Source organism: Manduca sexta, chromosome 18, assembly GCF_014839805.1.
Source record: "Manduca sexta isolate Smith_Timp_Sample1 chromosome 18, JHU_Msex_v1.0, whole genome shotgun sequence".
In the NCBI taxonomy this organism is placed as follows: Eukaryota; Metazoa; Arthropoda; class Insecta; order Lepidoptera; family Sphingidae; genus Manduca; species Manduca sexta.
The window spans coordinates 1-13,116 of NC_051132.1; the positions used below are offsets into that span (position 1 = coordinate 1).

A 13,116-nucleotide genomic window follows, 5' to 3' on the forward strand; every position below is an offset into this window, starting at 1 on the left:
GGGTATGTAGAGGCGCAATCAGGGCACCCACTTTTCGCCAAGTGTGTTCAGTCCCGTGATGTGACAGGGGGCTAGCCTATCGCCGTATCGGGCACAAATTCCAGACTCCGGGCTGAAACCCCAATATAATTTTTCCCGACCCGGGATTTGAACCCAGGACCTCAGGGTGCTGTCTTACCGCGCATATAGTACAACTAAGCCACCGAGGCAGTCTATTATACAATATTTAATTTTAATCAGTAATTTCTTAAATAATCCCGTCTCAACTGACGTAAGACTGTATAAATGATTGCCGGTGGGGGTAAGAGTACGAGAATAAAAGTACGCATGCGTACTTTTATGTCTACCCTACAAATCACTATGATCAACCGTGTAAATTATTTTTAATCTCCAACCCAGCCGAATATTTTTTTGTCTTATTTAAATGTTACATATTAGACGTCAAGTTATGTTGAAAAAAAGGTTTTTTATTATATCATTTTAAGATTAGTTGTAACAAAATATTCACAAACGCCGTGAATGTATTCAGGTAAAGAACCACATAGAATAGTCACTAAATATCAACGAAGTATAGCAAAAAGTCATAAATTATAGTAATATGTAAAGGTCAAAAGAAGTTTCAAAATTTAATAAAATTATATAGTAATCATTAATATCACAAAGTTATTAAAGTTTGTTATGAGTTTTATTCTATAATCTGACTAATTATATATTTTTTTAACAATAAATTTGCCAAATTTATGGGCACATTTATTGTTTAAAAAAGTACTATAAATAAACTAGACACATTTAGAAATATACTTATTCTATATTATGTAGGTATACAATTTGTATATATTATTATCCTTGTAGTTTCTCTGCGTTCCACCGATTAGCCTATACGCGAACAATTAGCCGCACCTCTGCAAAGTTTTACCGAAATGACGAGTCAAGTCAAGTCAAAGACGAAAGATTTTCTCCCCAAACACAAAAAATTCGAATTCATGAATGAATGTACTTATTACCAGAAATCAATAATATTAGACACATATTTAAGTATGCATATTATTTATTTAAATCGTATTAGTGTAAAATGATTTTATACTAATACGATTTAAAACTATTTTTTCGCTAATTAATCAGTACCTACTTCTATGTTTTTCTACTAATTCCTCTCAAGATCAGAACGGTACGACTCGGTTGGCCTTCAAAATGAGGGTGCGACAACTATTACTGAATGGATTGGAAGTGTTACTTTCCTAATTCATATATCTTATGATCAATATATTTTGCTTATGAAGTGTAAATAAATAAATAGACATAAAATAAAAATATAATATATACATATACTTATAGTATGCATTCTATGTATTAGTATATTATATTTTTATGTCTACATTTAATTTATTTATAATTCATTAATATCTTTATATATCGTATTAGTTATATCTACTATTGTATTTGCTTACCGCAACAGATTTCTTTGATGCACCTACGTTGTTCATCTCTGCTCCACTCCACCCTAAGGTTGACTAGTAGAGAATGCCTATGGCATTAAGTCTGCCGATGTACAAATTTTATTGTATATGAAGTGGAAATAAATAAATAAAAATTAAACTCGTAATTAGTAGATATTAAAATAAACAGTAGACTTTTATTGGTCATTAGTGTAGCGTTTCGTCAACAGATGACGCATTAAATAATTTATGTTAATTTCTAGAAATCTAAGACAAAATTGAATAGCATGTTTTGGGGTTTTGTCACACGGTCGTTTCAAATATGACAGCGCCTTATTACCAATATGTAATAGCTTTTATAGCACAAATTTGGCTCTGATGTCCGGTCTATATTTACTCTATGCGGTCTATAACTAAACTGTATAATGTTATTGTCATGCATAGTTTCTTTCCGGCTTGTATGTTATTTGCAACATATTACCACGCCATGCTCAACACAAATTCCGAAACAGAGTCAACACATAAGTTTGAAATATTTTACAAATATTAACAGTCCACAATACGTCAGACATATTAGCAATCCAACTATAGTTAGGTGATGAGACATTTCGAAAAATGTTATATAAAGATCGAAATTTTAATTTAGATGCATAATTTTAACCAAAGTATCCAAATTGACATTTCATGTGATGACTCTTTCAAAATAATTTAAAGCACGAAGAATTCATTGTTTCGCTTACTCTCGTATAAAAGCAGGATCATCTGGGTTGAATAAGGTTAATGTTTCGTAACTTTTATTTTAGTCTAGAATCTATATTTAGTTATTAATCTGAGGTTTATATTGCGTAGAGCAACAGCTATAAAGTGTTATTCTGTAAATAGTTAACGTTAGTGCATTTCTCGGTCTGTGTTTTTAATTCCATAGTAAACCCTCCATGATTAGCTTAGTTAACATTGTAATGGACCAAAGGATCCCTGATTGATTTTCAGCTTGGCTTTTTCCTACTTAATTTGCCTGAGACCTCCTGCGAGGTTTGATGTCGGGCATGTGACCTTTCCAACCAACCAAATCCTTTCTGTATATGCTTGGATAGAAAATGTAAGTCTCAGATTAATGTTATCAGTTGATTAAATCGGTAGAAAACGATAAAAACAATTTCAAAAACTCTTTTTATTTCACTAATACATTTAAACAAATACGAACACACCAATTCATAAGTTCACCCTTTTATATAAAACGGTTATAAATCATTTCTATGATGCTTGCTTAGACTATTATTTCTTCGCTCCAAGACCACTTTACAGTCTGATATAGGGACTGCTAAGACATCTACTCGAAATTTCAACTTGTGGATATTTGCTCTGATTCGGTAATGCCGTATTACGTGAGCAATCATAGTCTTCAAAGAAATTAGAGCAAAATGTTGTCCTGAAATATAAAGTAGTAACATAAGCAATTTGAATTTTCTTAAATTTGTGTATCTGTAGTACCTTTAACTTATAAATTTGACTATATTCATAATCTATCTATTGACTCATTCAAATGGCTCGGTGGTGAAGTTGTTTGTTGCATTATGGGTTATTAGAAATAGACCATTACATGGCATCTAACATAGTTGCCGAAAAACGGGTATAATAACCCCTCCGTCTTAACCCAGCGCCCCCCCCCCACCCGCCAATTCATGTGCGCTTGGTCCTCACACCAAATCCCCGCCCATGCATGGGGGGACATTTGTCGTGGCCCTAGACACACAGTGCAGTGTGTATATCTCGTGGTTGTATTGACACATTGAGGCCTGAGGGCACGCGAACATTAACCCTCCTTCTCCTCACCGCCCATCCTAAATATAGTTTTTGTCTCCTTCCCCCTCCATTTCCTTACTGTCTATCCCTCCCCTTCTTGCTCCAGGATCCTGCAGTCGCTAAGCCGGGGGAATGTAATATCCCATTCGGTGTTTTCCCCCGGCGTCTAATGCGGGGTCGGTACTAAAAAAAACTTCTGTCTACCCCTGATATTATGTTATGACACTCATTCACCTGGACATATCCGTTTTCCGATGCTGAAGGATCCGAAGGCGTTACTTTGTTCTAGCTTAAGGTCCAACCATCGATCCGGTCGGAAATGTTCCGCGTCCGGTCCCCACACAGGGTCTCGATTCATACCATACATATTGAGAATTAATTGTGTGTCAGCTGGCATTTTGTAATTTTCTGTTAAATAAAACAATGATTTTACAAACGAACAATATACATTTTCTATATTTGAATTACGGATTTCTAGAGTGATTATTTATTGAACATTTTCTATTCGTACAGTTTAAACTTTCAATCCTATTTCTTTTCCTTTTCTAAGTAAATAAATGAAGCAGTAGTTAGAAAACATACCGACTCTCACATACAAGGTAACACCTAACAATAACCGAATAAACTGATAAATACTTACTTAGCTGAACTACTTTATCGCAGTATCTCAATAAAAAAGGACCGGGTGGATACAGTCTCAGAGTCTCTTTTATAACAGCCTCTGTATATAGCAAATGTGACAAGTCCTCCTTCTCAACATCTCGGTCCGTATCTCCAAAGACGGTTTGTATTCTGTCAATGTACAATTTAATTGTGATTTAAATATATAGCTTTTAGTACAAGACTATCCGCTCTCACACCACTACAACTACTGTAAGCCAGGTTCGACAGTTACACTTGATGACACCTAGTTTCACAACTAGCTCGGTAGGTAGGTAGTAGGCAGGTAGACTTGCCAAGCTTCACAGCTTGGCGAATAGAAAGATAGGGAGGAGCTCAAAATATTATCGGTCAACTTCACTTCATAGCAAAACGGGAAAAATCATAAACTTAGGCGGTTTATTTTTACATCCACAAACTGATCGTAAAACTTACTCTTCATGCACTCGTTCCTGGACCTCTGGATAGGTTCCTAAACACATAAGTGTGTAAGTTAAAACTATGGAGCACGTATCGTATCCTGCTACTATGAAGGTGTTTACCTCGTCTTTTATCTCTTTATTTGTCAACATGTTTTTCTCTGAAAGTTCTAGTAGTAATTCTAGGAGTGATTTATATTTTGCACCTGGAACCGAAATATATGATATAACTAAATATGTAGGTATATAATATGTGTTACATGTATATTGGTCTTTGTATCTTATATGTTATTTACTTAAGCGATACGAACAATTTGAATAATATCTAACGATATTGTCTATTCATACGCCCTATATGCAGTACTTTGTAACTCTAAATTATAGACGGCTTTGTATGATTTTTACTCATTTAACGGTTGTGGGCATTCGTAGCGCTTACAATCAAGAAAGCGGCAATAGCTGAAGCACCTCAGTAGTGGTAATAAACAATTTTAAATTTCATGACGTAAAAGTTGCTATTAAAAAAAATTATTATAAATACAATAACTTAAGACATGAAAATTTTCAGCAGGTTAATGTTATAATAATAATTATTAAATAGAAAACTGACCTTTGGAATTCATGGAATAAATTGTAGACTTAGAAGCCTTTAAAGCAGCACGTTTCGCATTAATTATCTGTATACAAAATAATTTTATTTTCTTAAAAATTCAATATTAGAATTATTACAAAATATGAATAACCTTATTAATAGAGGACCGTCCTGTGATTGATTTTGTACATTATTTTATAAGTAATGGTTATTAATACGAAAAAAAAGCCCTCTTGCGATAACTGAATTAAAATTGGTTAAAAATTGGACTGTGGGAATATCGCTTCATCTCTTTCTTTCGCACGTGTAGTAATTCCCGATGACGTCATATGTGGGTATTGCGCCTCTTTTTTGTTTCTCGTAACTTACACCTTCCACCGAAATTCAAAGACTTATAACTTGTTTCTTTTTTACCGGATTTTAATAATTACTTCTGTGTTATAATATATATAAAGTAAATATTTGATAGTAGTAAAGAACAAAAATTAGTCCTGTACCCTATTAGTGTACAAATTACCACAATAAGCTAACATATTGACCCCAACGTAATAGTATGAATAACAGTTTTTGAAAATACTTGCGTTCTATTTGGTATCATTGAATGTAATAAGAAATGTAGGATAGATGCTTCGATCATCACCAAACAATGTAGAAATACGCACACACACAAACTTGTTTTTCATTATCATTGTTCCTGATGTGTTAGTCATGTATAATAATTATATTCCACTTAAAGCGTCATAGTTATTTTAAAACAGTCTTGTTCTAAAAAAAACTATTTATCTCTGTGAAAATGCCCCAGTTCTTATTAACGATAGACGACCTTATGGTGAACATACAAACGAGTATTGAATACCTGTTCGTAAAGTAAATGTTTGAATATGGATAGAGCAACTGATTAAATAGATTAAAATTACTTTTCTCTCTGGCGGACGATGCTGGTATCGTACCATCAGATGGCGATAAAAATGTCTACAGTGTTTTATGAACATTTCTAGCGGGAACGGCTATTCATGCAGGCAAGACTACAAGCAACACCCAATGACATCATAAAATTCTTTTTCATTTCTAGAAGCATCTATCCTCATATCCAAGAAAGCTTATGGCGTGGTCATCAAACTGTCTTTCCCGAGTCGATATATTTTTTGCATATTTTCTTGTACGCAAGTAAAATGCTTTTTCATTGTTTACCGATATCTGTTCAAGGAGGAAGATCTATTATTAATTATTCAACTATTCTTGATCATAATTATTGGCTGTTTTAAAATCACAACTCGATTTCCAAAAGTCGGATATCTATACCACATCTACCGTGTATTTATAGACTACCTACGTCAGGTTAAACTTACTTATAAGGTAAATGTAGCATATTACGGTATATTAAGGCATTTGCTACTTTGAAGATGATTTTCAATAAAATTAGAAAGGCGATAGGAATGAAAACTGTTTTATTCGAAAGACTGTTATTATAAGATGAATTTAGAACATTATTTAACGTTGTAGCCTTTAATTTATGGAAATAGTTGTTACTTTACGGCACCTCGAGTTTGTCACTAATTCCGTGCGAAAATTTGTCTCCTATAATAATTCCGAAACACGTTGTACGTAATTCCGTGCTCTGTCGAAGCATACGTTTTCTATATAAAAGCAAAAATAAAATTAAGTGTCTTCAAGTATATACTTAAATCGACTAAAATAATCGTAATTCATGAAATAAAAATCCAAATTTTGTCACAATTTTAAACATTTCTTAAAATTACTTTCATTCAAAAATGGAAAGATAATGAAGTCAAAATAAAAAGGAATATAGGTAAGTGCCTAAATTGAAATAATCAACAAATAGAAATTGTTCTTCATTTTATTGCTCTTCTTTTCTCTTTCTAATATATCTTTGGTTACTGGAAAACCCATTTGTGCCATCATTATAACCCATTCAACTATAAGAGATTCCTCTTTCGGGGTCAGTACAGTTGGAGCTCTCATATGATCTTGCTTTTGTATTTTTCATGCATTTTGTCATATAGCGTTTGTCTAGAAATTGTATATATTTTGGAAGCTTTGTTAAAAGGCATAGTATCTTTAATTTCTTTTAAAGCCTTTTGAAGGGTTTCGCGCGTATATTTATTTTATTTATTTAACTATTTATTTCAATTATTTATTTTTTACATGAGACTGTTATTATAATTATTATATTATATTTGCTAGTAATTTCGTAAAATTATTAACTCTGTAAATGATACGCAAAAATGACCCGAAACACCCCCCCTCCCCCATTATCATTATATGTGAAATAAAAAACTCAGAGACTAATGTTTTTCCTTCTCTCCAAATTATACAAATATACCACTCCGGGTATACCAGAATAAAGGACATGAGTGAAAAACTCGGGCATTTTATTACTAAATTTATTTATTATTAAATTAAATATTTTTAATAAAACTTCTTAATATATAAAGTCACATGACAATTATATGCATACCACCGATATAAATATGAGAGCTTTCAGAGGCTCGACACGGCGTTTAGAATTATTATTTAAATTTGAAAATTGTGTTATTTAGGTTGTATTTAAACTATACTTTATGTGGTTACTATAAAAATCATGATTTTAATGGCTGTTTTCTTATTTTGCGACAAAAATTAAAATGACCCGGCATAATGTACTATACCGGCATAGTGTACGTTTAACTTACCCTCTGCTTAAACATAACGTATGTACGTGTATACTTACAGTATCACTCATGTTACTTGAAATTCTGATGATTTCGTCTTCTATCTTTTTATATCCTAATAATTGGTACATGAAATCACTGTATAATAATGGATTGTTAAATCTATCAACAAAGTTTTTTAAAATTGTATCTGTAGCGTTCATGTATTGTTTTATAAAATTTTTATCATCCAGTTCGTCAACTCCAAACACTGTCTCTGAAATGTTATACTTTATACTGTTTGAATTTTGCATTTCTAAGTAGGTACCGCAGTCTTCTGCGGCATGTCACACTCGAGGTCGAGACCAAGTATCTACTAATGATAAATTATAGTAATAATAATAATCTGCCCTGTCCTGCTGCCAGGCACAGGACTCCTCTACTATAGAGATGGATTAGGCCTTAGTCCTTCATGCGAATTACTAGACGTATGCTGGTTTCCTCACGGTGTTTTCCTTCACCGTTATAGCAAGCGATAATGTACAAAGAATACACACGTAATTTAAGAAAAGTCAGAGGTGTGTGCTCTAGGAATTTGAACCTGTGGACATTCGTCTCGGTAGTCTGTTCCACACCCAACTCGGCTATCACTGCCGCTATGTTACTATTAGTTTATACTTACTAGAAAGTATTTTAAAAATAACATCTTTAATATATGGTAAAATGTTAAAGGTGGGTTCAGTCTGAGTTGATACTATTTCTACCAATTCTCTTGCTTTAGTATTAAACACTCCAAGGTATCCATGCAATATTGGCAAACTGAATGCTGGTGCAATCATTCTACGTTGATTTTTCCAAATTTCACCTGTAACAAGAGTTAAATGTCCATGAATGTGACCTACTGAGAAAGAATAGCAATGATAATGAATATTACAGCTGGAAGTGACACATCCTAAAGTGCATTCTTATGACGCTGCAAACAAGTAGTGTGTGTATTATGCTAAAATAAATTATTGTAATATAGGTAAAAAATAAGAAACCAAATGACTTATTTTGTTTTTTTAATAAGTATTTTTTCTTTATCAATACTTTTAAATGTTTCAATTTGAGATTTTTATAATTCATAAGTAAGCATACCTGTAGACATAATCAAAGAGTTTCCCAGCCATCGCTTCCCCCATTTGTAACCAAAATGTTTTTGAAGGCAACTGTTCGCCGCGGTCAATGCGTCTTGAGGATTGGTTATTACTGTAAAATATATTTTTTTATTAAAACGGCGCGCTAATTGTATTTTTAATAGCTATTTATTTGACATTTGTGTTAAACATAAAAAAAATCGTCAATATTTTTCTACAATATTAGTTTTATGTTATCTTTACTTTATATGTTAAAAATTTTTTATAATGTGGATTTTGTTGAATTCATTTCATAATGAAAATGTCCTTATCATGGTCAATTGCGTGCATCTCCACAAATAAAAAACTATTTTGGTAGTTTAAAATTTACAAAAAGAGCTAAAATAGATACGATCGCTGTTTTTTAACTTCTCAGAATCGGATAAATGAGGTCATGAATAACATGACCTCATTTATCCGATTCTGAGCATCGATGACTTTATTATTATATTTGTGCTGCGTATTTTTCGGATCCTATGGAACTGCTACTATGTAATATAATTCCGCAGAATTAGAACATAAATCACTAAAAGAAAACAATTTACGGATTTCATCACGGTTATGTATATTATTATTTTCTCTCGATGTTTCGAAGATTTTGCAGCCTTCTTGGTCACGGGGCGGACCGAGGTGTTCGTCAGCCGCAAGTAAAAGTTACCATATCTACCTACATTTTACAAATATACAATAAAATAACATATATTTTTTAACCCTTGACGGTCCGATCTACGCAGAATGAGCTCGCAGTGTCTTTGAAGTATGGCAGCCGGTCTTTAATTATATATAAAACTGGATCCCAGGCTTGTGCAAGCTTCCAATCACTTTCTCCATCGACATAAATCGTTAGACTGCTCTGTCATGATAAATATATGCACGAGGTGAGGCAAGGGTGCCATCCTCTATACTGTCGTGCTTGCGTCACCTTGCCTTGTCTCCTCGAGAGCGTGGATCCCAGGAGTAAAAAATTAAGCCAGAACACTCGCCTTTTTGTCTAGTGAAAATGCATATGATCTGTGCATCGAAAAGTTCTAGGTCGGTAGTCTCAACACAAGTTAACGTTTGATGACGTATCGTTGTAACTATACTGTTATAAACAGTCAAAACTTATACTCAATTCACAGTTAAATTACATCAGTACAATTTTACGATCGTTAACTTAAGTTGATAGTGTCCCAAGGAATTCGATTCCTAGACTGGGCTAACGTGTGGGGATTGTAATCTAAAATTGCTCAGGCCTATACCCTCCAAAAAGAACTGATGTGCGAGAATTCATAAAACCTTGGATACATGAAGAAAAAGAGTTTTTCTTCATAGATACATGAAGAAAACGACTTTATGTTGCGACAGTTTATCGCAAGATATGAAGTGCATCAACTTACTATAATATCTGTGAAATCCCAATGCCCCGCAAATAACTCCGCCTTTCTTTATACAGTCTCTGGATATATTTATCACGTGGCGAAATAATGCTAAAAAAATAAAAATATATTATTCCTAGGGCCTAGCGAATGAGATTGTTACTCTTAATATTCTTATCCGATACGCATAGTTATTTCAGTCAGGAAAAGAAGAATAAAAAGCCATTAAAATTTAAATATGTTATGCAAGCAAACTAAATAGGGGCGTTGTGCCGGTTAGCGTCAACTTAGTTCTAAGTTTCAGTTAGTCACAAGTGACGATAAAATTGCTGTCTTATCTGAAAATTAAAAGGCAACTATCTAACGATAGATATGATTGGTGAGAAAACTAAACTTATGCAAAGTTTTTACCATTACGTCCTTCAAGCAAAAGAAGTGAATTCCCTATGACGGGAAATATTCCGCGAAGGTATGGCGGCCTGTCAGGCGAACTAGAATTCCGAAGATACCACGTCCAGACCGCGTACAACACACACAGGCACGACAACACCGACAACATTGTGTTGCTTAGTTACATGCTTTACGGAAAACGAATGGATGACCTTTATAGTTTTTATACTTACATATATTGGAAAACAATACTTCATGTTGCAATATAATTAATAGAATCGGTAATTTGCAAAAAGTCTCGGCATATCTTATTCTTTATTAATTATGAAACTTTTCTTTACATTTTAAAATGACCAGTTATGAACATCCAATTTTAGACAGTATTGTCCATTAAAGGTTATTTAATTTATTAATTTGAAGTAAAGTACATAAAAGATTATTTTATGTACTTTACATAATTATAAAAAAAACTATCAGATACACGAAACTCTAATATTGGACAAATTATCCATTACTGGCAGAAGACATAATATTTAAATATTCTGTCATCTTTAAAATTAGCTAATACGCTATGTTGAATAATGTTTCTTCGATATTAAAGATACAGGAAATAAATCAACAAACGTTCATTACAGTGTTACAAAATCTTTAAAAATTACGTTATTATAAGTCAACAGCGTTACGCTTATATATTTGTTTCATACTCATTCTCTCGAGGCGATAAAATCTTATTTTAATATCCTTATAGTATAAAAAATATATATTTATGAAAGAATTATCCTGCTATTTTAGCAAACTCTTTTAAAAGTGTCTGTCATTGGTGTTATATCCAAGACTGGCGCCGTAACCTTGTTTTGATTGGTTCATTCTAACCAATAATCTGAAGTTAGGTAGGTATTAGATTCGTTTATTAAATCCGGCGAAATATTTGTAGGTACATAGTGCTTTACCAATAAACAAGCTCTGTTGTGTACAACTAACCTAATCCCTTTACATTGGTAGAGTAAGTCCCTTAGCAAAGGGACGTGCAATAATACGGCCGCTATACTTTTTATTAATACATGCTCACTACTTTTATCCTCGTAAGGAAAGGCAACAGGCGCTACTAGTACACTCAATTCTTGCCGTGTAGGTAAGTATATTCCGGTAGTAATATTCCACAGCGTACAGAACATAATTTGTTTTTGTTTTTACTATGTACGTCGCAAAGTTATTTGTCATTTGAATTAGCTTTTGCTCGCGGCGCTGCGCGCGTGAAATAGTTTTCCGGCATAAAAGTCCCGCTGTATATTTTCCCGGGACAAAATGAACCCAACGTCCTTCTCAGGGTCTCAAATTATCTCCATGCTTAATTTCATCAAAGTCCATTGGATTGTTTCTGAGTTTATCCCGTTCAGGCAGCCAGACAGATGGGGAAATTTGTTTTAAAAGTTTTTAAGAGGAACAATTCCGTCATACACGACTGTTGCGTAACTTTAAACGTTTACGCAGCGTCCGCAACGAAAACTTTCAAAAGAAGTAATTCCTCGTTTAACCAACATTTCTCATTAATGCTCTAATCTTATTAGACATGGCGTAATTATGTAGCCTGCCTCTATAAATGAGCTAACCAACACTAAAAGAATTTTTCAATTCGAATCTGTAGTTCTTGAGATTAGCGCGTTCAAAAACAAACAAACAAACTCTTCAGCTTTTGTATAAAAGTATAGACCGATTATTTATGATTGAATTATTTAAATTTATGACAATAAATTTATTTAATTGACATCATTATTTTACAGTTCCTGTTAGCTACTCACAAATAAATAATAAATTATAGCTAACATTGAATTGCCACATAGGTAAGTTAAGGATTAAAAGTTGGCATCAACGCACGGCCCAAACGGCTCAATGTATAGGGTTCAAATTTGGTACGTGTATTCCTCAAATGCCGTAAGAATTCGTTATTGTCGTTAACCGGGTGGCAGTTCGAAATTTAAAGCTCTATTTTCTTAATTTTAAATACTGTAAATGTAACTGTCTTTGTCAGCCATATGGTACTAAGTGTACACCCAGACTCAGGAGAAACCCACTCAGCTGTTACGTAGGATGAAGGATTTGGGCCGAACAACACAGGTGTCAGACCAGACATTGAATAATCTGTGAATGTCCAGGATACTTTCCGCAGTTAGAGCAGTTATCTCAGCGCCCGCCCTATGGAATGGGGGCGTTTGCAGAATTCCGCCACGGTATCCCGCGCCTGTCGTAAGAGGCGACTAATAGGGGCACGATGGGGGTCGTCGGCGGGCAGCAGGGGGCTGTCCGCCCTAGTGCGTTTTGTGCTTCTTTGCACACCTCGGTTGACCCCCGGGATGGATGGCAGTGTGCAGTACGCCTCATGCTGCCGTTGACGCCAAGAGGGTTCTTCGGTGCGCGGGGGTTTCTGAACCCCTTAAGAAATCCTTGTGTGAAACCAGCCATAAAATTCGATCAGAAATGAGGGATTAATTCAAATTTCAAATATTTCTACGTGCAGGAGTAGGCGTGTAGTGGGGATATCGCTCTATCTCTTTCTTTCTACCCCATCGTTATGCCCACTGAAGTCACATGCAAGTATTTTGTCTCTTATGTTTTTTGATACTCACCCCTATTA

General features: G+C 34.0%; 1 protein-coding gene across 1 annotated transcript; it reads right to left on the reverse strand.

Moving 5' to 3' along the window:
* Window positions 1-2,592: 2,592 nt before the first annotated feature.
* LOC115443366 (cytochrome P450 4c21) lies at window positions 2,593-10,674 on the reverse strand. The gene is made up of 10 exons (XM_030168741.1): window positions 10,506-10,674; window positions 10,116-10,205; window positions 8,699-8,809; window positions 8,244-8,426; window positions 7,642-7,838; window positions 4,929-4,995; window positions 4,335-4,524; window positions 3,880-4,031; window positions 3,474-3,647; window positions 2,593-2,865 (listed from the first exon to the last, which is right to left on the reverse strand). The coding sequence occupies exons 1-10, from the start codon at window positions 10,651-10,653 to the stop codon at window positions 2,678-2,680; spliced, it is 1,500 nt and encodes a 499-aa protein (XP_030024601.1). The 5' UTR covers window positions 10,654-10,674; the 3' UTR covers window positions 2,593-2,677.
* Window positions 10,675-13,116: the final 2,442 nt, after the last annotated feature.